The 26,142-nt window shown below is 37.1% G+C and overlaps 2 protein-coding genes across 3 annotated transcripts; both read right to left on the bottom strand.

Annotated features, from left to right (window-relative positions):
* Window positions 1-1,589: 1,589 nt before the first annotated feature.
* On the bottom strand, window positions 1,590-7,008 carry LOC146325741 (CD209 antigen-like protein 2). Of its 2 annotated transcripts, XM_084720077.1 has the most exons (6): window positions 6,538-7,008; window positions 5,976-6,074; window positions 5,600-5,869; window positions 5,309-5,451; window positions 3,402-3,511; window positions 1,590-3,283 (listed from the first exon to the last, which is right to left on the bottom strand). In XM_084720077.1, the coding sequence occupies exons 1-6, from the start codon at window positions 6,638-6,640 to the stop codon at window positions 3,145-3,147; spliced, it is 864 nt and encodes a 287-aa protein (XP_084576203.1). In that variant the 5' UTR covers window positions 6,641-7,008; the 3' UTR covers window positions 1,590-3,144. The 2 variants fall into 2 exon arrangements, with proteins under 2 accessions (XP_084576203.1, XP_084576202.1); XM_084720076.1 differs by lacking the exon at window positions 5,976-6,074.
* A 10,208-nt stretch (window positions 7,009-17,216) lies between these two features.
* On the bottom strand, window positions 17,217-20,053 carry LOC146325740 (tumor necrosis factor receptor superfamily member 14-like). The gene is made up of 5 exons (XM_084719887.1): window positions 20,043-20,053; window positions 19,570-19,589; window positions 19,162-19,287; window positions 17,858-18,013; window positions 17,217-17,308 (listed from the first exon to the last, which is right to left on the bottom strand). The coding sequence occupies exons 1-5, from the start codon at window positions 20,051-20,053 to the stop codon at window positions 17,217-17,219; spliced, it is 405 nt and encodes a 134-aa protein (XP_084576013.1).
* Window positions 20,054-26,142: the final 6,089 nt, after the last annotated feature.

Here is a 26,142-nt window from a genome sequence, read left to right as displayed (position 1 = left end):
CCCAGCTGTCAGTGCAGAGAAAATCTTTGTGTGGTTTGAGGATCAGAGTGATCACACTCCACTGGCTGATTTGCTTTCTTTAAACACTTATAATAAGACGGCACCATCTGCTGGGAGAAGAACTTCATTCTTAAAAACATGGATATAAGCTCTGGAAACATTCTTTTTTAACAGCACCTTTCAGTAGTTGGCAGGTCTTAACTTTTATTTTATTTTATTTTACTTTATTCCTTGCATTCTTGTCCTACTATTTTACTGATTGAATGCTGGTCTTGTTTTATTTTGTATCTTAATTGTTTAATTTGGCTTTTTTTATGCATCTGCTTGTGGCTGCAACTTTTGTGGTTCACTCTCTTTGCAGCACATTGAACATCCACCCAGAATGAAATGTGCTGTATAAATAAAGTTTTGCTTGCCTGTTTGAGTCTTCAGATATACTGTCCTGTGTACTGTACTATACTGTACTGTACTGTGTTAAGTTTTGCATGATACTTTTCTAGTTATTTTAAAATACAAAAAGTTCTGTTCTTCTTTCAATCTGAGCTTTTTCTTACAAACTAAACATTTCTACTTTGTCCTCCTGTATTAAGGTGTCTGGTGACTTTTGTTCTCACGTCCGAATTTAGGTATTTTGCCATGTCACTAGTCTTCCCTGTTTCTCTTGCCCCGCCTCCTGTTCCTGATTATACCTTATTCAACTCAGCTGCTCCCTGCTGTTCACCTGAGAACTGTCCAGTAATCAACCCTGCAGTATAAAACACCAGCTCATCTCTCCCATCCTTTCCAGATTGTTGTATCAGTCACTGTGGTACAATCATGATTGAGGCTACTTACTGCTTTTCTTCTGCCATAAGATCACTGCCTACCAACCTGCATGCCTGTTTGTCCCTCTGCCACGCTCCCTGCCAGTCAGACCCCATCCATCTTTTTAATCACTCCTATTCTGAGTGTGATCAGTGTTTGGGTTCACCTTGTTGATTGTAACAAGGTTAACAACCCCCAATTTAAACTAAATTATTTTTTAATTTCATCTCACAGCAGCAGCATGGTGTGGTGTGCATTTGAAGCATGTGACACAGATAGTGTTACTCTTTTGACCTTTTAAATCTTTCTACATGTTCACAGATCAGTCAGGATCTGACTGTAACTGACCTTCAGTTCTTTTGCTGTTCCACACAGATTCCAGGTCTATCCAGTCAAAACACCTGGAGCATAGAAACCTCAGTCCTCAGGAGGAGTCCAGACCCATCATACCTGTTCTTTGATGAGTCAGAGTCCAAATTAAACTGGAATATAAAATTATGAAATGTTTTCTGTGCTGTCAAGTTTCTTACTTTGGTGCTAGAATGCAAAGTGTCTAATATTTACAATAGTGGCATCACAACATTTATACTGACACCGTTCCCAAAAAACATCACTCCCAGTGGTGCATGAGGTGATGGGAATATGCAAAATACAGGCACAGACTGTGTGTGTGTGAAACAATTTAAGGTTCTCAAATTCAGCTAAACATTGCAGTTATGTGTGTCCTCTCAAGCACATCCTTGTACATTCAGTAGGTAGGTAAAAACACAAGCTCTAGACTGGAATAAGTTTATGGCAGTTTATTTTAAGTTTAAGTGTGAAGAACGTACATTTAAATGTGTATAATTGCTGCTACTAATCTTAATGTGCATTCACACATAACAAAGGAAGGAGCATCTGAACAAATAGTTAATAAACGTACAACGAACATAAATTATATTAGGTTAAACAATTTCACCATATTTGGTATTCATGTAATCCAGAAGTAGTAGAAAGTAATCAAGTTACATTACTTTAAAATGTGAGTCTGTCACACCCCAAAAACATGTATTATGAACCACCCAGCCAAATTTGAATGATTAAAGAACTCACAAAATATGTAAATTAGGTCTCAAAATCATGACAAAATGTCTGTCTAGCATGGACGCTCCATCTAGCAGCCTTACTGGACACGTCCAGACATGTTTGAGCTACTAGAGCCAGAGGACGGTGACAGTTTTTTGTTTTTTTTCTTCTGTGTCGGGTTGTTGGAACTGAAGTGAGCTGAAGTGAACTGCTGGACTGATTTGGACTGAGAGAGTCACTGAAGGTACGCGCACACACACACACACACACACACACGCACACACACACACACACACACACACACAACCATTCAGTGCTGTGTAGTTCTTAGTCTTTCAGTTTTCAGCAACTAAATTTATGTTCTAACATGAATAATGTGTTTAGAGGAAAAACATTAATGACATCTGATAACATGGACCATTTTAGCAGTTTCAGAAATCTACTTTTAAGTTTTTAAGTTTTTTTTTTGTGAAGGTTTTAATACATATTCAATGATGATTCATAAATGAGTGTGAACCTTCATACTTAATAATTAATTGCTGAATCTCCACTCAGAACTTATAAAGTTCCACATCTTTAACACATTATGTGGTTTATTCAACTTCTGAATCCCATTCATAATAATTCTAATAATAATAATTCTTCTAACCTCACTTCTTCCTTTTACTCTGCTTCTAAAACCAGCAGTTCAGTTGGCATCAGCTTTTTATCAAATCTTAAAATATTCAACATTCAGCAATTGGTGTTATTGAATTTTTCAAACCAACAATGCAGTTTAGTGTCAGCTTTTCAACACCCAGCATTCACCCCTGCAATTTCTAAGTTACACTAGTAGTACAAGGTGAATTCCTGTATTTAAAATCATTCATTTTATGTGTTTACATGAGTCAGTATATTAATGTGTTTATGAGAAGATAAAATAAGCAAAAGTTAGTTGCAATAGTAAATTAGTTTGATATAATCTGGAACTGCCTTTTTATACATATGGGCAACCTGAAAGTTAATCGTCATTCTTCAGAAATTAATGTATCTGTTCCAAATAGAAAAATTTTACTTCATAATACATTACTCATCACAGTAACATTTAGGTATTAGTAATGCTGATATTATGTGTGAATTGTTGACATGTTGATTTTTAAGCGAGCAGGGACACTAGTATTTCTATTATTACATTTCAATGACAACAATCTCTATTACTAATATTATGATCATTATTATTATTATAATTATAATTATTATTATTATTTTATTCTGGGTCCCTCTGTGCCTGAAAAACTACATCTCACAGATCCAGTTTTGTTCCACGTTACAGTTCTCATCATTCCAGTCACCAGTCCCCGTCACCCGGTGCCAGTACTCCACACAGTCCTGGTTCCTCCCTTCAAAGCTGTTGGGCTGGTCTTTACCCCAGAACCTGCACGACAAAGACACATACCCACAGAATAAATACTGCCCTATCCTTGGGTGAACAAAGTCATTATTGCCCAGAGTTTTTAGTTTGGAAACAAAAAGATATGAGTTTGGTTTCTTACGCTGTGGTCAGTGGTGTCCCATCTACCCATCTCCACTCCCCTTCTACTCCTTCATCAGTCAGTCCGATCCAGACTTCTTTGTCACTTTCATACAAGCGATTAATGAAGGTCTGTAGAGACAAGACATAAGATTAAAAGTTACTGAAGAGGTTTCATAATGTCACATTAAGTTTCACTTTACATAGTACTTATTTATATACTTACAAAGGATTAAATAATGTTATGAACATAATGTTAAATTAAGCTGCTAAAGAGCCACATATTTCCCATAAGAGTTGGTGGAGACAAAACACAGAGATAGAAGAGGAGGAATATTATACTTCATTTCATGGGGTAGCCAAATAAGCCTACTATTTGCTGTGTATAAATTGCTTCCAAGCTTTTTTGCTTTATAAACTTCAGAATTGTATGGCAATGTTGTGTTTAGAATAATAATAATCATATAGCTTTTTAATATAACATTTAAGAAGCTGAAATCTGAGAATTTGGACTTTTTAAATACTCAGATCATTTAATTGATGATCAAAATAGCTGGAGATTAATTTAATAATAATTTAATAATTGATTAATCATTGCAACTAAAATGCCCTGCAGATGCTGATTCATTCTTTTATGAAAATGAACCCTATAACACAATTTGCATCATATTTAAGACATGTGTTTCTGAGACCTCTACAACAGCGTTTCTCAAACTTTTTACACTGTGCACCATCTCACAAAGTATGAAGCTCTCCAAGTACCAGCTTATGATTTATGATTTATGATTTTGCATCACTTGGTGCTGGCAGGTGCTGTGGACACGTCACTGCTGCTTCTGAAGCAGCCACTAGCACCTGTGCTCTGTTCACTGTCATCCACTTTCAACACAGCTGTTCAAATATTCTCATCCTGAGCTGCACTTCTTATTGTAACTGAAGCATTCATCTTCAGTGTTTTCATTTTACTTCCACTTACTGTCTTATGATTACAGTTTAACCACTGGTAGTCATGGATGACTATGTAGCAGGCTGATATTGAGACAAAAATACAAAAAAAAAAACACAAAAAAACACCAAACTTGTTTTAAATTATATTAAATATTTTATGCATTTTAATGCATTTTCAATAAAAAAAATAATGTTTTGTATTCTATATTTCAACATTTATTTCTAAAAAAAAAAAAAGAAAAAAAGAAAAAGAAACACTCCACTATAGACTTCCGTGCACATACCACTAGAGGGAGCTCACGTACCACCAGTGGTACTTGTACCACAGTTTGAGAATCAAGCCTCTACAACAACAGTATGATCAATACTTTCCTGTAAACCTGTTGTATGCAATATGAGACATGACTTCTGCCCTCTGGAGCAAAATGCTCATTTAAATATGAATATTTACTTTAGTCAAATAACCTGTAATTACTTAATATTTTATACCTTATTTTATAGTAAACTTATGTTGAGTGTGTGTGTATCATTATTCTGTTCCTTTCATGATGTAATCATGATGTAATCTGCATTATTCCACCACAATCAATAATACACTATTACACTATTTATCTTAAGATAAATATAGGGTGTAAATTTGAATAATAATGTATTTTTTAATATATGCATCTTGTTGCAAACAGCAGCAAGTGAACTCTTTTTAACTGATTTTCACTAAAACAATTCTTGGGCTATCATAATTGTACATTATATTGATCAAGTCAGATTATACTGACCAAGCTGTTTTTGCTGAACACAATGCAAAATAAAAAAGGTTCCTGTTTCAAAAACTTATTGAGATGTGCCAAATGTTTCAAAAGCAGTGAACTAGTAAAAAATAGTCCAAAGAATACGCCAGTTTTAAACAAAGAAATAATTTTCCTTACAGGATTAATATGCTCAGTGCTGCAGATATAGATGAATGCATACAGATGAACAAACCATTTCCTCTTGGCTTTTTATGATCGTCAGGTCTGCTCCTTTGCTTTGACAGTACTCTCTGCTTTGCATCCAGGACTTCCTGTCATCAGAAGTGTAGTAGCAGCTGACCTGAAATTTCTTCCAGCCAGTGGGGCATTTCTTATCTGCAAAGATAAGAATATATGCATCAATCAATAACAAAACAGTGAGACAAACATCTGTACAAGCATTGAGTTAGAAACATTTTGGAAGTGATGTTTGACGGTTTTATGGTTTCGTTCTAATTTTTCCCAGTTTCACAATTCAGCTTACCTTGAATGATTGCTTTCAGTTTCTCAACTTCTCCTTGTAACTCATCCTTCAGCGTGTCCTCTAATTGATAGTGTATTTCCAGCCTGTCTTTGGCTGTGGACAAGATGTTGTTATCAGCCTGCATCTCGTCGTTCCTTCCAGATAAGTCATCAAAACTTTGCTGTAAGTGATCACATGAGGCCTCGAGATTCATTTTCTCCTCCTGTAGATTCTCTTTCTCTTCACTCATGGCTTTCAGGTTTTTCTGATGCTCTTGCTCTACTTTTCTGTCTGCCAGAGATGAGAGATATCGGTAAATCAGTGATTTCACCATGACATCAGGCGGTGTTCTAAAACACATCGATATCTGACTGAGATGACAAAGAGGTGGACTCACGGTGGACACTCTGACCTATGACCCCAGCCAACAGGAGAACACCCAGCAGACCGAGGCAAACTGTAGCAACCCGGAAAGGGTTGTTTCTTAATACATTTACTGCATGACAGCAAGAGTAGAGCAGAAAATTAAAACTGATGAAGTGTTTTAAAGGTACACTGTTAATATTCACAATGGCCAGACCCATAATCCCTCTCAGTCGTCACTTATGACCCAGCAGAAGTGTGTGGTGGCTGTATCTGCTATGGCAATATCACACTACACACATGCAGTTTGGTAACGGTGGCAGATTTAACACTAAAATTGGGAGCAATTATTTAAAAATGAGGTCCTTGATTCCACTGAAACCGTGGATTTTGTCAGCTAAAATGAAAACTCTCATTAGCAGATTTCGTAAGTGTATCTGGCTAATGTAAGCAAAGTGTTCTGTAGAGAAAAAAACTCTCTTAAATTGAGAGTAACTTTCTTTTGACAAAATAATTAATGTTCCGTGTTACAGGCCTCTATTGTCTCATCACCCACACACTTCACTGTATTTAGAAAGAAGTTCTTATTGTATTACCTGAATACTGGAGCCTGCTGCCATTGAAAACTTGCTTATTGTCAGTTTTGCTGTCGTCAATTTCCATGTTTGTCACTGTAGACTCGTGGTACTCCACAGCCATCTTTGTATGTGGTGAGCTGTGGTCTACCTGTAAAAACAAAATTGTAGCATTAGCTTCTGAAATAGTTTTTTCACTAATGTTCCTGAAACACTGTCTTCTTTCAATTGTTTCTCACTTTCATTTATATCCTTCTTCTAAGTGCCCTCAGTAAGTTCCTGCATAAAGAATAATACTATAGAGCTTTTATTAACTTTTACCAGGATTGAAACATCATCGTATAACAATTGCACATCCAGAAATGAAGGCACTCCAAATAGCCAGTTGGAGCCTATAGGTGGTATATTAAGTAGATTAAAATCTTATTTCATATACAGCTTATGGTGTAAGTGAGTTGCCCCTTCCTCCCCAGACTTGAGAAAGATCAGACTGCCTGCAGGGACACTGCAGGAGCGCAGGATGACTGCAGCATTGTAAACTGACAATATAAAGTAAGGATGAGTCCTCCACTATAAGTTGATCAGCTGTTTATAGCTGTCTCTTGTCTGTCAATGTAAAGTTCAGCCTGTTTTCTTGAAAACAAAAGCCCACTGCTCTGAAATAACACACTCTGGGCTTTGAGTTCAGTGGCTGTCTGTCTCACTGCTGCCAAACTCCATTAACATTTTTCTCAATTTAACAGTTATTAGCATGTATTCCCTCTAACAGATTATTAATCATTTGTTACAATTCACTAAACAGACACTTACTCATTCGGCAAAAAGTCTGTATTAATTTGAACTCTAATTACAGTGGAACAGGCCTAACTCTAACCCTAACAAAATTTCAAGTTATGAGCCAGAATAGAAATTTCAGAGGAGGACATTGCAGCTGTAGTATTGTTGTCAGAGAAGCGAGTATTTCAATTTAGCATGTTTCCTAAATCTCTGATGACATATCATGGTCATTTTATGATTTATTGCAGTAAATATATTACAAATGTCTCCTTTAAAAAAGTTGCCTTTGGGTTTAGTGTTTTTGCAGGGTAACACTGGATAATAATAACACATTTAGACCTTAAATACCAAAAATGTAAAATATACACAAAGTAAACCTTACCTCATTGATGATAACAGTCAGAATAATGAAGAGTTTATGTTTCAAGCAATCTCAGGGAGTAAAATCTAACCTCCTGACTTCCTGTAACTTCATCCAGCAAAAACAGTGCACTTATGCTTCAGTATATCTACAGTCACTTTAAATCCTTGTAGTGGTGTTCTTCTTGTCTTGTGGTCAGTGGACAGAAATTGAGGGTTGGTTAGTGGGTGGGGCGAGAACATCCCTTCTTCCTGATTTCCTCTGAGCTAATCAGAGAAATCAGATTAATGTAAGAAGTACTGGGCTGAAATTAAACTCAAGACTGTCAACAGTCTCAGCACTAGTGCTGCTGACTGTGGCATCGTCATAATGCAGGAAAATGTTTTCTTTTTTGTATCGTAAACAGACTGAGCTCCAAAAGATCTATAAATGAGGCCTACAAAGGGATGTTATACAGTAGTTTTATTATAACTTCAAGAAAACACACAGGGGAAGTACCCAGTAAAGGTCCAGTGTGTAAGATTTAAGGGGATCTATTGGTAAAATATGGCAAATATGGAATTTAATATTCACAAGTATGTTTTCATTAATGTAAAATCACTCGAAAATTAGATTTGCTGTGTTTTTGTTGCCTTAGAATGAGCCCTGTATGTCTATAGAGGATGTGAGTTTGCCATGTTGCACTGCCATGTTTCTACAGCAGACAGACAAACAGACAAGCCAAATACTGGTTCTAGATACATTTTGCACAAAGTTCATGGCCACTTGTTCTCCTACACACTTGGAACGGGAGAGTGAGACTGTGTAGGTGTTTAGGTGTTTGCTCTCTCTTTTTCTCCAAGGGAAACTTGACTAACATGTGGGGTGCTTAATAAATAGTCAATTATCATGACTACAGTTACTTTATTTTTTGTTTTCTCAATAAAAGCAGATATGGTACACAGCACATTTGATATAAATGTAGTCTGTCATAGAATTTAGACAAACGATATTCAACAAAAAAGTCTAATGCAAAATGATGACATCAAGATCTTTCATGTGCAAAAGTGAAAGATGCAGCCACAATTAAAGGGACCCCAAAATTGAAAATTCAGTCATTATGTACTCACCCTCATGCCAACTGAAGGTCAGGTTTAGTTTTTTAGTCAACAAAACTCTGCTGGAGCTTTACAGGAAAACAGATTTGCAGAATCTTCCAAAGAACTGAAGTGAATGGTGACTAGGTTTCAAACATACCCCCCCCACCCCACCCCCCCAAAAAAAATAAATAAATAAATAAAATAAAAAAAATAAATGCCTCCATACTGCTTGTCTGGTGTAATCCAAGTCTCCTAAAGCCCCAACATGCCAAGTAAACTTAAAAGACATAATTTATTACACCGTGTTTTTAGCCTGAATCTTCATTGTTGATCCTTAGCTTGGAGCCACGTTCACATGCACACTGTCTGAACTGGGTGTGTGTGGTGTGACGGTGTGCACACGCAAGTGAACAGCATGTTGATACTTTAGGAGACTTGATTACACTAGACAGGCAGTATGGAGGCATTTTTTGTTTGAAAGCTGGTCACCGTTCAATAACACATCCAAAATGCGACAACAACAAGTGTATTTATTTAAATTGCATTATCAGACAGCAGTGCTTTGGGAAAAATAAACTGGCCATCACAACACCAGATATGAAATTTATGATATACAAAGTGCAGCCAAAACATGAAGTACAATACATTTAGCCTATATGACTGTTAACTATGCACATACGGGCAAAACAAACTATTACTGCAAAAAACAAAGCAAAAGCAAAACTTTTAGAACAACTCTTAACATGTGTCCTGCTGTACATTGGTTAATGTTATGGATTATATGTCTACCACAATGTCAGAAATGAAGGGAATAATGTCCACAGTGCAGCAAGAAGTGTACTTAACCCTCTGCCTGTCAAGGCTGCACACATGATGTAAAACAAGCTGGCTGGTTATTGACATTTGCATAATTTCTTGTTGGAAAAAAAAGTTAATTGCCAGTGAGGACACAGCTGGGACAGAATCATCATTTGGTCCATGAACTCTGCCTGGATAGTAATCGTTTTCAGACATATTTCAGCCTGACTAGAGTTAGTGTGATCACCAGCTCAAGTTTGGTCTGACATCAGGTTGTGTTTCTCCAAAAGTTGACTGCGTTTTTTATTTTGCTTTAACCTGCAGCCTGCACTGCCACAGCCTAAACAGCATACCCCATTCAAAATGAATGTTTTCACCACAGCACCTGATTCTGTCTGAATGTGACAAACAGCAATATTCTAAACAAGGCTCTTTTTTACCAAGTGATACAGGAGATAGTGAATTCTGCAGTTGTGTAAGACTAATGCTAATTTCTCTGCTCCGACTGGAAAGGAGAAGAGAGATCTGAACAAGAGCCAGGAACACAGCTGACACACAGCTGCCATTTTTACACCACAATTAGCATGTATATACATTTTTTTTTTTTAAACGTGGGTAAACCCGCTATAAACATGCGACTGACTCTTTCCTATTACCAGCAGATGAGTTAACCTGCTGTTTTCTCCTGTGTGTAGAAGAGCAGAGAGAACAAGGGTTTTAAAAATCTTTGTGTTCAGCTGAATCTCTGTGGTTTGAAGTTTAGTTTCTTTCTTTTTTTTGTCGCTTTTTGTACTTTAAAGCATCTGCTTCATTAGTCCCGCATAGCCAGACCTCGTTGAAGATCGGTCTGCCACAGGAAAAAACGCCCTGGCTCGTTTCTATTCTCAAACTTCTAATGCTGCATACCACCTCAGAAGATACTGAGCTCTCCGTGTGTCACCTTACTGTTTTTCACCGTTTGCTGCAACGTTTAACACAGCTGAAAAAAAAAACACAGCCAATTTATCCTCATGATCTGCACTCCATAATAGTTCCCATTTGGAGGTAGTATTGCAGTGTTTTGGAAGCATAAATTTTCAGTCTCTTGATTTTACCTCCACTAAGTATGTTGCCATCTCAGTTTCACTCGTAACTACCAGTAATCATGCATGACATATGTACACGCTACGTGCATGATCATTACTACATAGCAGGTTGATAATTAAACAGAAATACAGGAAATAAAATTTCAAATTCAAATTCAAATTTCAGTGATCTCATTTTTTCATTTGAAAATTTGTAGTATTTTGATGGTATTATAGGTTTTTAATTAATTTATTTCTTTTAAAAATTATATTTCTGGCATTCTTCCTTGTACCACTAGAGGGAGCTTGCATCAGTTGTAGGCATACCACACTAAGGTTTAAACCAATCAAAATAGTGCCAGGGGGTAACTTGTTTTGGTGGAACATTTGCACATCAGGAGGCGAGCTCTGGCATTAAAATGGACACATCGCAGTAAAAGAAAAGGCAACAGCTGCTAGCTTGTTAACATTTGGACTGTTAGTAACTTGTGTGTGTAGGTTGTCTCCTGGGGGCAGATAGTGGATGTCATGATGCTGCCTGAAGCAAGCGTCCAATGACAGGCTTATATTCACAGAATACATCCAGTGAGTCTTTATTTTCCTGTTTTGTGTTCGAAACTGAATCAGAGTCATGTTAACATAGCAAAATATCAGGGGACTTTTATAGGTTTTATAATTTATAAAAATTTCTAGGTGTAGGAGCCATGAATGAATTTAGAGGTATTTTCTAGGTGTGTGATGGTTTAAATATTGGTGTTTGTTATTGTTAATGATATTATTTAGGCTTTCGTGTGATCATGTTGATGAGGGAATAAGAATGTCACATGGATATGGGCGGGGATGTTAGGTTAATATAGGTGCCTGCTCACCTTTTTTTGTGGCTAGAGAGAGAGAGGGTGAGCGGGATCGCCATATTTTTGTTGACCGCTGTTTTCTTTTATCACTGTGATCACTTTGATAATGAGTTTGTGCACGGTATCATGAGTTGATTATTCTTTTTTCATTAATAAAAGGTTAAATGTATTTTTTCGTATCTCAGTGATTTTTTTTTACATTAAACGTGTCCAACAAATTAGACAGCCTGGCCTCAGCCTCTCAGCAACTCTTTGTTCTACGAAGTTGCTACACTAGGAAATGATCCACAGACCTTGAAATGAGTAGTTTCATGCAGGAACTATTTTCTTTCTGCCAGAAAGAAAGTAGTTCTCACATGAAACTGCTCACAGCAAGGCGTGTAGATTATCTTGATTAATGGGGTCATCATTTCTGAAAGGAGGCAATGCTTTAGAATTTTTCAAATGTATTTTTTTGGTACTTTGAGCAGCACAAGCTGAGTGCCATTTAGTCCCATTATATTCAAGAGAAGGCAGACATCTTGATTGATAAACAGCATTACAGGCCAGAAGAAAAATATGTATCTTTTATTTTAGGGTGAACTGCCTCTTTAAGCTGAAGGCCACTTATTATAATGTTCACATTATTTTTCTTTGTTTAAAGTGTTTGTGCAGCAAAAAGCATAAGACGTGATTCAGGCACATGTAAGTCCACTCACTGACCTCAAGGTGACGCTGTAATAATCAAGTGTACGTTTTCACACTTCTCAAAAACATCTTGGCCCCCAGTGAAAATTCTTTCATCACTGTAATCTCTAAAGTCATCTGCATCTTGTTTTTGGCACTAAAATTTTGCACGCAAAAAAAAAAAAAAATTCTCAATTTTCTCAAATTTCTATTTCTGACATCTTATCAGGGTCCCCTGGGCAGTTTGGTCATCCTCAAACTGTCTGGATCATCTACAGATTTCACTGATCTTTTTTTTTTTTTTTTTTTTTTTTTTTTTTTTGAAGAAAAGCTTTTAAAGAAAGTATAGATACGTCAGTCACTTACAGTTATACAAGACAATCAGTTTTTATAAAATAATGACCAGTGCAATGACCAGAGCTTGTTCAGGCACTGGACTTGAGCCATGTGAGATGTTTCAAAACATGTTGAAAAATGTCTTTGCCAAAACATTTGATTGAGAGTGAAAGGTGAAAAGTCACCCAAATTTGGACATCTAATTTTGGGCAACATTTGGACCAAACGTCTATTTTTGGGCTAAATAAAGGCCATGATGGTCCGACTAGATTAAGTTCAAAAGACAATGTTGGAAGTGCATCAGGTGCTTGGTGGGGCATCTTTAAAATCTGGCAGTCTATTGAAAGTACAAAAATTTTCCCATCTCTCCATCTGCCTGTCAGTGCTGCCCTGCATCAGTGTCGCTACCTATTTTTTCAGTGCCATGGGGGGTTTTAAGATATTTTCTCATCACTCCTCAATATCTGCAGGGAGTGTGAGGATGGAGGCTGGACGCCAAACTGAGTTGTCTGACTGAAATGTAGACATGTGACCTTCACTGACGGTTATAAGATACATCAAATATTTTATAATATACCTGAACAGAGCATGAGCATATAGTGATGACCACAATAAATTGTTTTAAAGAAAATCAAGAGGTTTGTGTCCTATCAACTAAATTAGGAACAAACATCTTGGAGCCCAATCATTGTCCTTGTGGCTATATTTACTATATGAGGTACGTTAGTATTAAAAATGTAAAACACTGGTAGAGAGCTTGTTAATGCGCACAGACACAGTCACTATTATATACACACAAACTGAAAACAGGGAAAAGGGAAAAAACAGCCTTCCCTTCAACTTAAATGAAAGAGGAAGAGATACCAAATTTCTTTTTTATTATTATTTTGGGATTTCACTGGGAAGCAGTTGTGAGACTGCTTCATTCATCCTCAATAGACCCCTCAATATGCAAAATACTTTGTTTCCTTTGTATTTTATTCAACCAGTCTCCTCTATCTATCTTTATTATGATATTTTACTAGGCTCACAGACAATAATGTCATTTAATAAATGCAGTTTTGTGCTAGTTCACACCTCGCAAAAGTTGCCTCAGAGTTCACTTCAGTTCAGATTTAAATGAACTAGTTCATATTTATAGTGTCAACTGGTGTCAAAGTGCACCGTCCCAAAAATGAACTAGTGCACATTCATTTCCTCTTTTTTTTAAGTTTTTATTTTTATTGTTTTAATTTTATTTATTTATTTTTTTTAAATAGAACCAACCTCCTCCTACCAGGGATGCTAGTCTACTTGGACTTTCTTTGGAAATTCCAACTTCCCCATTTAGATCACGGACACTTAAAAAGTTTCTTTTAAAAGTTTTGTTTTAAGTTCAAACATCTGCAATGAATTCTTTGTGTCAAATCCTCAATCCAAACACAGATGTTAGTGAATTGGACATTATTTATTGTGAAGTCATTTGAAGTATAGCAACATTTGTCACTGCATTGTTTACCTTTGTAATGAGTGCTAGACAAAAGAAAAAAGCAGACAGATGTGCATTACACTCTCATCTCCATATGATCCAAAGACCCTGTAAGAAAGATAATGACTTATCTCAAAATAATGATTTAGTATTTCAAAATATTGAGTTAGTATCTCAAAATAATGAAAAGATTTTCACAAAATAATGACTTATCAATATAAGTCACTACACTAGATTATTATTTTGAAATACTAAATCATTATTTTGAGAAAAGTCAGTATTTTTCACACTTTTGAGATAAATTGTTAATACATGTAACGTCTGTGAGCTAGTTCAACTCGAGTTGCACTGCAATCACATGTCACATGCCTCACTCCCTGTCAGAGGTTGCGCTAGACTTTTTCATTGTCTGTCATTTTGACTGACAGGGTCATAAAAATCCCGTCATAATCTATTTTTACCTGTCACTTTAATTTTTAAAATGATAATAATTACATATTAAATAGCATTTAATTTTGATTAATTTTTAATTAATATTCAGTCCAAACAAGCTGAACAAAGAATCCACACCGTACCTCTTTTTTTTTTTTTTTTTTTTTTAATTGTTTTTTTATTAAGTTTTCAAGCATTAAATCTGAACAATGACATTTCAACAAAGAAAATAAGTATAATATCCCCAACCCTGGCAAGAAAATGAATAAATAGATCAAATCAAATCAATATAAATAAGAAAAAAAAAAAAAAAAAAAAAAAAGATAAATAAGGAAAATAACATAAAATCATAATCACAGCAGTTTATAATTTGCAAAAAGCTTCAAATCAACCAAAATCATGAGTTTCCAAGAAGTCCACGTAAGGGCTCCACAAACGAATAAAATCCTTGTCCTTCTTTTTCAAAATATAAGTCAGTCTCTCCAAGGCTAGACAGGCTGTCAGTTCTTTTGTCCACATTCCAACGGAAGGTATATCCACATTCTTCCATAAAAGTGCAATTATCCTTCTAGCTTGTAAAAGTCCAAAGTCAATAAGCAGGGATTTCTGCAAGGTTACAACAAAGTCCTCAGGATGTATTCCCAGTATACAAAGTTTGGGATGTAAAGGAACGGCCTTTCCAATTATGTGGCTTATACATTCAATCACGCTCTTCCAAAATTGCTGTAGCTTTGTACACTCCCATAAACAATGAATTAATGTACCTTTTTCCTCTCTGCACTTCACACAGATATCTGGGATATTAGGGAACAACCTATTTAACCTGCTAGGTGTAAAATAGGTCCGCATTAACCATTTGTATTGTAATAACTTGAATTTTGTGTTAACGGACTGTGTCTGGGCTTTAAAACAGGCCATTTCCCAGTCTGCTTCATCAATGTCCTCCTTTATATCAATTTTCCATGCCTCTAACTTTTGGAGGGATGAATCTTTTGAATATCTTAACAATAACTCCACACCGTACCTCTTTTATCAACACCATCATCGTTATTGGGCTTTTTGAAGAAACTTCAGCTGCTGACACTCAGCTGCCGTGACACTAGGTGTGTTCGAGATGATCCAGGCCTGCGCAGAATTGATCAGCGGTGATGGCCGCATAGTGCATGGCGGTTAGATTTGTGTCCCGACTTGATCCCGACTTGCACTGACGTCATGCACATGTGGGCAACAATAACATCCACCTGCAGGCTCCAACAGGGGGTCCAAGATATGTGTTCATCACTCCTCTATAACTCTATGTAAACATCATCTGCGAGGAGTGATGAGATTGGAGCCTAGACGCCAAAGTTTAAGAATGTTTTCTGACTGAACTATAGATATATGTTATCCTGGACATTCAAATTAATAGAAATATATGAATATCGCACACCTTTTAGGATGATAACTTTCTCAGCGCCCTCCAACTGCAACAGACTTCCAGGGTCTCTGCTGATGAAATAATCATTATAATGAATTATTTCAATTCAACATCAAGTGCCACTGCAATAGGTAGCTGCCATTAGCCCATTATAGGCATATATGGTCCCATATATGGACCCTGGTCTCCAGTTCCAGTGCGTTCATGTTCATTGTCTCTACGTCTTGTGGTAACTCCGCTGCTTGCTGCATTATTTTCTTAATATCCCACTCTGTGTCCACTCAGAAGTCTTTGAATTCCACTCTGTCTTTGATTTCTCTGGAGATGTGTGAAGATGCGTCCTTCAGCTCAAAAGTGTATTGTTTTATCTCACCAGTATCTGCCATCATTGGCCTGAAGAGTCACCATCAAACATTTTGGTCAAATCAGATTTGTTTTCCTTTTCCAGACATGTCTTCATGTTCGTATTCATCCCCAACAAGTGTCCTTTACTGCACGTTTACCTTTACTTTTTCCCAAACTGGATCCCTGGTGGACGAGCCTTCACACACTTCCATAAGTCTCTGTTCTCTTACAGTGTGTGAGATAGTGATCCAGACTGCAGACCAACAGCTCTGTAGAGGGTGAGTTCACTTTGCAGCACAGTGGAAGAGATTCAGTTTAGAACTGAATCAGTGTTCACTGCAAAGACAATGTCTCTTTACAGTGTCAGCGAGCTTTTAAAGGAACTGTGGAGAGGAGAGAAATATATTTAGTTTAGAAAAGCCTTGTACATTAGTGAAGAGATCACAGAGTGCAGCTCAGTCAGACAGTCCTCAGTGGAGACACACTGCTGTCTCACCTGCTGCTCTGATCATTTTGTGATAGTCTGTATTGTTCCTTCTCCTTCTCCACTCAGGACCTTTTTGTGAAATATTGATAAATAAGTGACATAATTTCATGAAGCAGAAGAAAAATCATTCCTATTTACTACTGTACATGCAGAGAAACAGACTTATAATAACAGTTAAGAGATTGTAAAACAAACCTTTTCATGATTGTTTGCATTTCCTTCTCTTTCTGTAATAAAACACCAATGAAAAACACTGTAATCAACAACTTCATGATGTGACAGACAATATTATCCATCAAAAATATGAAACTCTTTTTATGAATGTAAATCATACCTCTGTATAGACATATTTTCTTCTTTATGAGATAGTACTGCACCAATACAACTGCTCCAATTATTACAAGAGATACAACAGTGCTGACCACAAGTAATGTAATGTCCAAACTGTACTGTCCTAAACATTCAGCATCAGTTGAAACAGTTCCTGGTTTGATCAACTGAAGATTCATTGTTTCACATCTGGAATGACAGAGGAACATTTTTTACAGGAACATCTGTAGGACACCATGAATTCACTGCTGCTGTAAGAATTCATGTGTCTGATGTGAAGCTTCACTTACTGTGTGTGTGTCTGACAGGATGTAAATGTTCCATCTGAATATGTTCCATCACTGCAGTCAGAACACTCAGTGTCTCTTGATGATGTTCCTGTACAAACACACATTATATCTGTTCAAACAACATGACTTTAAACATGATTAAACATGATTTTCTCTCATGATTTCAGTGATAAACTCACTGTATGTTTTTCTCCATTGTGTTAATGCTGACGTCTCACTGCCAGCGGCTGCTAAAGTTTGCTAACTTTACCAGCTATGAGGCAGCAGAAGTTGGTTTAAAACCAGAGGAATGGAAACACTCATCAGTAAAACTGTGGGCTGTAACTCACAGGTGAGCTCTTCTGCTCAAAATCTGATCCCAAACACTGAGGACTTTGGAAACAAGAGCAGCCATTGGTGCCTTTATACTGAGTGTCTTCAAGATAGCAAATGAACTTATGTCTTAAATGTGAGGACATGGACCAGAGGTCTAAAAGTTAAAGCAAAATGAAGCCAGGCACATTTGTTATCTTGTGCATGGCATACATAGTGTGTGTCAGCTTTAATGTGCATTTCAGTCATTTTCCCTGAACCTTGGTGTTTTCATTTAAATCTTAAACTATATCTATAATCTTAAAATCTGCACTAGAAAACCAACCTGTCTGACTGATGTATTGTCCTGGTTGACAGTGTTTGTGTTTTTGTGCTGCCACACAACCGTCCTCTGCAGGATCCAAACAGAAGAATCCATCCAGAGGTTCACAAACTGTATCTGATGTTGTTGTACATGACGTCTTTATCTTCAAACCAGAGCCTGTCAACACATGTAGAAGGAAAATATGAAGATACAAAACTACAGAACCCTTTTTAACCTTTTAACCTGTTCGATGAAATCTCAAAAACAAAACAAAACAAATATCACTGAATACATCAATAACTGTGTGTGATGTAACTGTCACTCACTGTCCTCAGTCTATGACAGGCAGTAACATACAGTAGACTGCTGATCACATGCAGCTCTTTCAGTCCTCCCAGTAGGATAGGTACTTTTTCCTCATTTGATAAATTAATTTGGGCCCAGGTCTGACAGGAATGTTCTAGCAGATCTAGGCCCTGCTGTAGGCCATGTCCTAGGTCAAACTAGGTCATCTGCAAAGAGTTAACATTTCACCTCTTGATTATAGAGACTTATAACAGGAACAGAGGATTTTTCTAGCATAGCTGCCAATTCTTTTATGTAGATATTGAAGAGTGCAAAACTGAGGTTACAGGTCTGAGGAACACTTCGCCCTTAGGTAAAGAGAATGGCTTTTTTCGCAAATTTTTACACTGCACACTGCACTGCCAAAATACATTGATTTAATAATATCATATGATTTACCCTTTCACCATTCTCAAGCACTTTATAGAGCAGTCCTGTATGCCAAATAGAATCAAAAGCTTTTTGGAAGTCAATAAAAAGCATAAATTTTGTCTTTATTTTGGTTAATATCTTTATCTATTAGAGTATGTAGACTGTAAATATGATTGATTGTGCGGTGTTTTGGTATATGCTCTGGACATTGTGCTTGGTAAGGAAGTTCAGAAGTCTGGTATTCATAATACTACAGAAATCCTTCCTCAGATTCCTGTTCATGCAAATGCTTCAGTAATTATTTTACTCTCTCTCTCTTTCCCTAGCTGTTTCCTCTTTGATTTATCCTTTCATGTAACATTCTTAACACTGGCCTGACACTGTCAGTCCAGACCTGCAATGAGTTGCAGTCAGTGAGGGAACCTGTTTCCACATGAACTCTGTAATTTTCATCAGTATAAAAACATTAATGTGCAGTAAACTCATCAAACTGAGTCTCTGGATCAGCAACAGTTTTCTCAGTTCTTACACAGCATCAACAGTGAGAGAGTAATAAACCTACTTACTGTCTTCACACTAATAATTAGGAAATATGAACAGGACTGTACCTGCATCACACTTTTTGCAGGTCAAACACCGTCTAAGTCCATTTGGTCGATTCATGAAGGTTCCCTCAGTGCAGGACACACAGGATGTCGATTGGGACTTTGTGCAATCTGTTTTAACTTGACATCCTGTTGAAAATAAAACCAACAATTTAATTTCATGCAATATAATGTTTATATTGAATAAAATATGTAATTTTGGTAAGAATTAAATGTAGTAGTAAATGTTGTGAGCAGACAAAGACATGCACTGCTGTCTAATACAGTGTAATTCATATCACTACCACCAGGTGGAGGCAAAGTTTAAAAATAATAAATAAAAATATATGAAGTCCAGCTTGTTGTTTTATTGTTGGAATAAAACTCTGATGCAGGTTCTTCACCAGAACATTAAACATAAACAGAACCAACCATGAGAGTAAGACTGACAGCTGGCAGTAAAACAAAAGACTCAAAAATTAAATATTCCATCAATATTTAAATGGATCTTACCAGTAACAGCATTTTCTCTAGTCTGATGGATGACATGTATGAGTTTGTCCTCTTTGTGTGAAGAAACAAAGATATGTACATGTTTAGGATAATTGTACTGTACATAAATTATTACAAGGGATTGTCAAGAAGTTGGTACCTCTCGGTTTTGAGAGGTCCTCTTCCTGTTCTGAGGAAGTGAGGTCCTCTTCCTGTTTAGAAGGAAGTGAAGCCCTCTATACATTTTGAGAAAGTGAGGTCTTCTCTTATGTCATAACTTATGTGGGGTGTCCTCTTAGAGAATGCTATATGTGTGAGGTTATTTTTGTGGAACAATGGACAACCAAATCTATATAAGTCAAGTTACATGACCTGTGGGCAGAGAGATTCATATTGGCTTCGAATCCTCTCACGGGCAAACCATGGTGCCTGATCGATGCTGTACTTATTTGTAATAAACTTCTTATTATATAAACAAGTCGGTGTCAGCGGATGTTTCTTCATCATCTCACATCATCGCTACACAATAAACAACAAGGATCAATGTGATGTACAGTTTTTTTTTTGACTGAAATTAAGAGTGGCAGTAATGACAAGGTCTGTGTATCTTTTGGTAATTGGATTTTCCGTTCAGAAACAGATATTAAAAAACAATTGTTATTTGATTTCCGTTTTAAAATACAAAAATTAAAACTGAAATACAAGTCGTTTGTCCTTTTCATGGTCAAAAAGGGATAAGAGAAATTAAAAAAATGCTTATGATATCTTATGACATTTTACGATATACTGTACCAGCTCTTCCTTAAAGTGACAGTTCACCCAAAAATGAAATTTCACTCAACATCTACTCATCCCTGTGCTGATGTGAGGATGGTTGAAGATCTCCAGTTCACAAAACACTCCTGGAGCTTCAGCAGAAAACAGCATTGCAGCCAAATCCAGTACAATTGAAGTGAATGGGGAGCAATTTTAAAATGTAAAAAAAGAACAAAAAAAAACCCCACAAAATGTCTCTATACTGCTCATGTGGTGCAATCCAGGTGTCCAAGAAAATGACATTTTCATTCATCAACAGATCTATTTAAATCAGATCTGTGGTCAGCAAGGTCTGGAATCAGATTATAACTGTCCAACAATTCATTCTTAACCACAATAATAAAATAAAATAAATGACAAGTGAGAGTGAAGCCCGGTCTGTTTGAAACAACACAAAGCTGTTAAACTGTTTAAGAGGAATTTTCTTGCTGTTCATCTCAACACTGAAAGAAAATTAAATTTCTGTTTTTTCTCTTCTAACCAAATGAGGATGTGGGTCAGGGCCAGAACGGAAAATCACCATGTGACTGTCTTTGTGGCTGTTTACATCATTTTTTTGGAATGGAATAACCAAACAAAGTGAACAAAGTAACAATCGCAATCTGTTGTGTTGACACCTTTGTTCTTCTTATTATTCAATATAAGACAACAGAGACCAGCCACGTTTTGTTAAGTTATTCATCAAAATACAGACCGACCTCAGGAATTTATATGGAACATAATTTGATTATCCCTGTATGATTCTAACATTATCAAGTGTAGGAGAAAGGTCAGGTCAGGTTTTTATGCACATTTTTAAAAGAAATCAAGGATGTGTATTGTGTCTACCAAGGGAAGGGTGTGAATGTTGGTGTTGCAGCTATGACCTTCATCTACTAACCAACCTATAGAAATTCAGCATGAAGTGACGCTATGATCAATGCAACACTGGCAAGAGATAATAGGCTCATTTGCACTTCGCCTGGAAAGCGGACACGATCAGTTGGCTGCAGCAGGAGGTGGAGACAAAAAGCCGTCTTAAGTCAGACAGTTTCTAGCAGATTTAAGATAATATACAGCAAGTGACATGAACGTCCTATTTGATTACCTGTTGGCTAACTGTAGTCTGCAGACCACGTTCATAGCTGAAGAATTAAAGTGCATTCTTAATTACTGACTGAAGAAAAATTAGAAGACATCCAATTTCTTTTACATGGAACCTTCTTTTATCTGCCTTGTAAAGCACTTTGTAACTGTTTTTTTTAAATAAGTTATATATAAGCATTATTATTTTTATCATCCACACAATAGCCTTGTTAACAGATTAAATCTTCACTGCACAACACAAGAGTAATATATCTCGCATTAAATATTACAATGACACATCAAATTAGGATTTTGTACAACATGTCGTGGTTGATGTAAAAACATCAAGAGCCAATCGGATCCTCTCAGCTCATCAGTCAGGTGGCAGCCAGGCGTTTGCAGTGGTGGAGAGTAGCTATGGTATCTGGGTCTAATAGCTGCAGCCACCTTAATCTTGTTAAGTTATTATTGTTCATGTGTGCATGATGTCAGAGCAAGCCGGGATCAAGTTGGACAGAAATCCAACTGACATGCATTGTGCAGCAATTGCCAGTGATCGATTCTGCACAGGCCTGAAGCATGTTCAGTCTGAAAACATACTGCACCGCTTTGCTGTGGTTTTCGGACTGAATGGTATGTTTCCTCAAAAGGTGCGCAACAGGGTTTAAGATAACTTTTCTCTCATTTGGTGGGTGTGCCACAGGTGTTAGTCAATCAGCAGCAACATGTATGTAAACACCGCCATCTTAAAAAATGCAGTATAGGGGGCGCCCATGTAGCTCAGTTGGTAGAGTGTGGGCCCATTGTACTGAGGCTGTGAGTCCTCTGCAGAGGCTTATTAGAAATAAAATTTCTACTTTTAATTGTGGCGACATGTCTCAACCTTTTATTCAGTAATGAACCTGTGTGCCTTGCATCTACCTTTATAAACAATATTCAAGATACCTTATAGTCGTTCCTGGGGTGAAACTCCCCAGGTGGTGTGGTCTGGTTTACTCTTTAGTCTCCCCTTATTGACACCACAATTCCATACATAGCAAACCTACCTACCTCGCCACATACACATTAAATAATGACAGATAAGGGATCATGTATAGTGAGCAGGTCATTATAGTGGTGATAAGGCAGGCTGCAGGAGGAGGATTTGAGTGAATATAAAATGTTTCAGTTGCCAGCCTTAACGGATGAACAAGGATAAGGGATGCTTTTATTTTGAAAGAAGAAGAACAGCCCACTTTTTTTTTTTTTTTTTAGTTAGAACAGCTCATTGATTGAGCTTGTGTCAGCACCCATGTGAGTAAGAAGCTGTCTTTTTTTAATGCTATTGTTTAAACTTGAAAATAGTTTAACACCGTTGAAGACATTTTATAAGTGTATGTGTGTTGATGAGGTGTTGCTGAAACTCGCGCAGGGAGCGTTTCTTAAGAATATTTTACGTTAAATGGATATATTTCGATAGATCTGGGGCCGTCCTGATGTACAAATGCATCCGCAGCAAATATGGAAATCTTATAAAAGATCAACCATTCCGGTGAAAAGTTATCGCTTGTTGCTAACTGCGCTTCACCAGCGGACCAGGACTTTATCTGTGGTTGTTACACTTTTTTGCCACACGGGGGCGACAGAGTTTATCAGCAGCATGAAGTCAATGATCAGGTTTGGACTCAGTTATGGTGACAGGAATGGGTGAATTTTAGTTAGAGGTGGGCGTGTCATTGCAGAATTATTGAAATGTACAGAATTATTTAGAATAACTAACACCAGAGTTTTTATGAAGAATATAAACATCACTGACAGGCTGATATGAAGCACAGTGTTATGACTGTGTTTACAAGAAGTATGAACCGTTACACACAGTTACATGTGTGCTGCAGACATTTTAAACGTCTGTTCAGATCAGGTTGTCATAAACTTTTTAAAGTATTTTGTATAACAAATTACCTCCCGCAGTGACGCCAGCACCCTTTTTTATATATAGGTTGAATGACAACATTATTGAATTTTATTAAATTTTATTATAGCCTCCACAAATGACTTGAGTAGAATATTTTGGCAGATTTGGAGAGAAAAAAAATACTATTGATCTACTAATTTTATATAGAGTAAATAATAACTGAAAGAAATGGTTCTCTCATTTGACTTCAGAGTCTTCTTTATTCTGGTGACAGCAGCAGAATGATCTTTTAACCAGATAAGTCAGTTGAGAGACAGTTCTTTAATTCTTTTCCAGCTCTCCAAAATACACAGTATGTTCAGTACAGCATTTTTCTATATTACTGTGTCACCACGTCGGGACTGCTCAGCATTTTTGCCTTCAAGTCTCAAGTCAAGTCAAGTCTCATGGCATACAGACAGCTGTCATTTTAGTTTGTTTATATTATCAGTTATTACAAAGATTAATTTTGGGGACAGATGTTAGGACAGCTGCTCAAGACTGTCCTGAATTTTTCAGCATGGATCTCTTTTCTTCTAGTGTGCAGGTGATGTCCTCATTTTGGTACTTTTGGAATACTATGTTTTGCCTGCATCTTGCAGCTTACAGTACACAGTTTAGGTCTGTATTATTTTTAGTATAATGTCATATGTTTGGTGCATGGAGCAGTTATGGCCTGGACTGGAAAAGACAGCATTAGATTCCATTTACTGAGTTGATACAATATGTTGTTCAGTCTAATTTGCTTCCCCACAACTGATAAATAGGCAAATCTGACATGTACAGAAAAACACAGTATGGGTGCTACAGATGAAACTTTGTTTATAATGTGTAATAGTTTTTAATGTAGTTCCATTTTACTCCCAACCTGCTTGAACCAGGAAAAATAAAATACCTGCTCTTTAACTGTTCATTCATTCATCCAATCTGGATATACATTCATTCATTCATTTTCTGTAACCACTTATTCCCAAAGGGTCATGGGGGGCTGGAGCCTATTCCAGCTGACACTGGGTGAGAGACGGAGTTCACCCTGACAAGTCTGGATATACAGTATGTGTTGTAATTTTAAACCAACTCACATCCAGAATGACTCAGTTTGAAATCATTCCTTCAGGCATGTTGTTGCATGTCAGAGCAATCTACTCAGTTTCACATCCGTAACATTTATGCTGAACTCACAACACTGAACACTTGATACAGCAGACATAAACTGCTGATGTCTCCAGTAGGAAACTTCTGCTCCTTCTTCTTTGTTTTTTTCAATTATTTATCATTTAACTGCTCAAGACTGTCCTGAATTTTTTAGCATGTCTGATCATCCTACTCTCAGTATTCCAGCCTTCAAAGTTTCTGTTAAATGAGGAACATCAGATTATTTGTCCGGACACACAGTTAAAATGACAAAAGACAACAGTTTTAAGTGGATTGAAGATACAAATTGAAAAGGTTATTCTTTGCACAGATTTGTCTTCTGCATTAATGTATTTGCAGACTTTGCAGTCAGAATAATCATAAGCACATCATGAAATAGTGGCAGCACATTTAGGATGCAGGACAACACAGTGGACACTGTGAGGACAACTAAAACAAGCACCAAAAAGGAGAACATCACAACAAGGCTTGAGGCAACAAGGTTGAGGAATTAGAAGAGCACTGAATTCTTCATGGCCAAAAGCACTCAAGAGAAGGAGAAACATTAAAGAGGGAAACCAGGAAACATGGAGTAGAAAAGCTGAGTCTGAAAAAAGTATTTGCTTCCTGTTTCACTAACGGGTGTGTTAACTGTTTAAACCTAAAACAATGTTTCTTCAGCATACGTCTAGCTGTGTGAAGCAGGTTTCTCATTTACATGACGTGTGGTCACTGCAGAAAGCTGAAAATAAACAGTTTGTTCAGAACTTAGTCTCTGATTTCTTCATGGATCTGTTTTCTTCTAGTGTGCAGGTGATGTCCTCGTTTTGGATTTTATATCTCACTTCATCCCAGATCTCAGTGAGATGACGTCTCCAGCCTGTGAAAACTGTGATCCAGCCACAGACAATGATGTCTAGAAGAAAACATGCAACAGCCGCAACATTACTGGTAAAATTCTTCACTTCAACACATGCTGGCTTCCCTCACACATCACAGGAATGATGCTGAGATTTCAGCTTGTGCCACTCCACACATTGACTTTAATGGGTGTCAAATGACACAAATGTGACCGAGGTGACTCTCATGCTTCATACTAAAATCCTGCCTGCTACTGTTAAATGATGGACACTCCCAGTTTATGGTAGAGCCTGACTTTCCCTTTATCACTTCTTCTCTTACTTTTCACAGATAGTTCTAATGAAGTATGTTAGTGGACATAAACTACCATGTGATGAAGAAGAAGAGTATCAGATACGTCAGGAGTGCTGTCTTCGGTGTCCACCGGGTAAGATCCAACTCAGTGTTTTGGTGTGACATGTTGTGGCTTGTTCACACTACATGCTTGAGTGGTTCACAGTGGTACTGTCACTGAACTGTGTGTCCACACAGGCTGCGTTTCTGCAGTGAGGCGGCTGTCCTGTCTGTACGACAACAGCTCTGCACGTCCTCTCAGCTCTAGGACCCTGTCTCACACACGGTGCGAAGCTGCCAGCAGTACAGGGGCGGGGCAGGATACCCCCTAATGCCCCCCTGGTTCGAGATAGCAAAGATGCATTTGGACA

This window comes from Lutjanus erythropterus, chromosome 6 (assembly GCF_056507025.1).
Source record: "Lutjanus erythropterus isolate fLutEry1 chromosome 6, fLutEry1.hap2, whole genome shotgun sequence".
In the NCBI taxonomy this organism is placed as follows: domain Eukaryota; kingdom Metazoa; phylum Chordata; class Actinopteri; order Lutjaniformes; family Lutjanidae; genus Lutjanus; species Lutjanus erythropterus.
The sequence above is the reverse complement of the archived record's forward strand: the minus strand, read 5'-3'. Positions and strand labels throughout refer to the sequence as shown.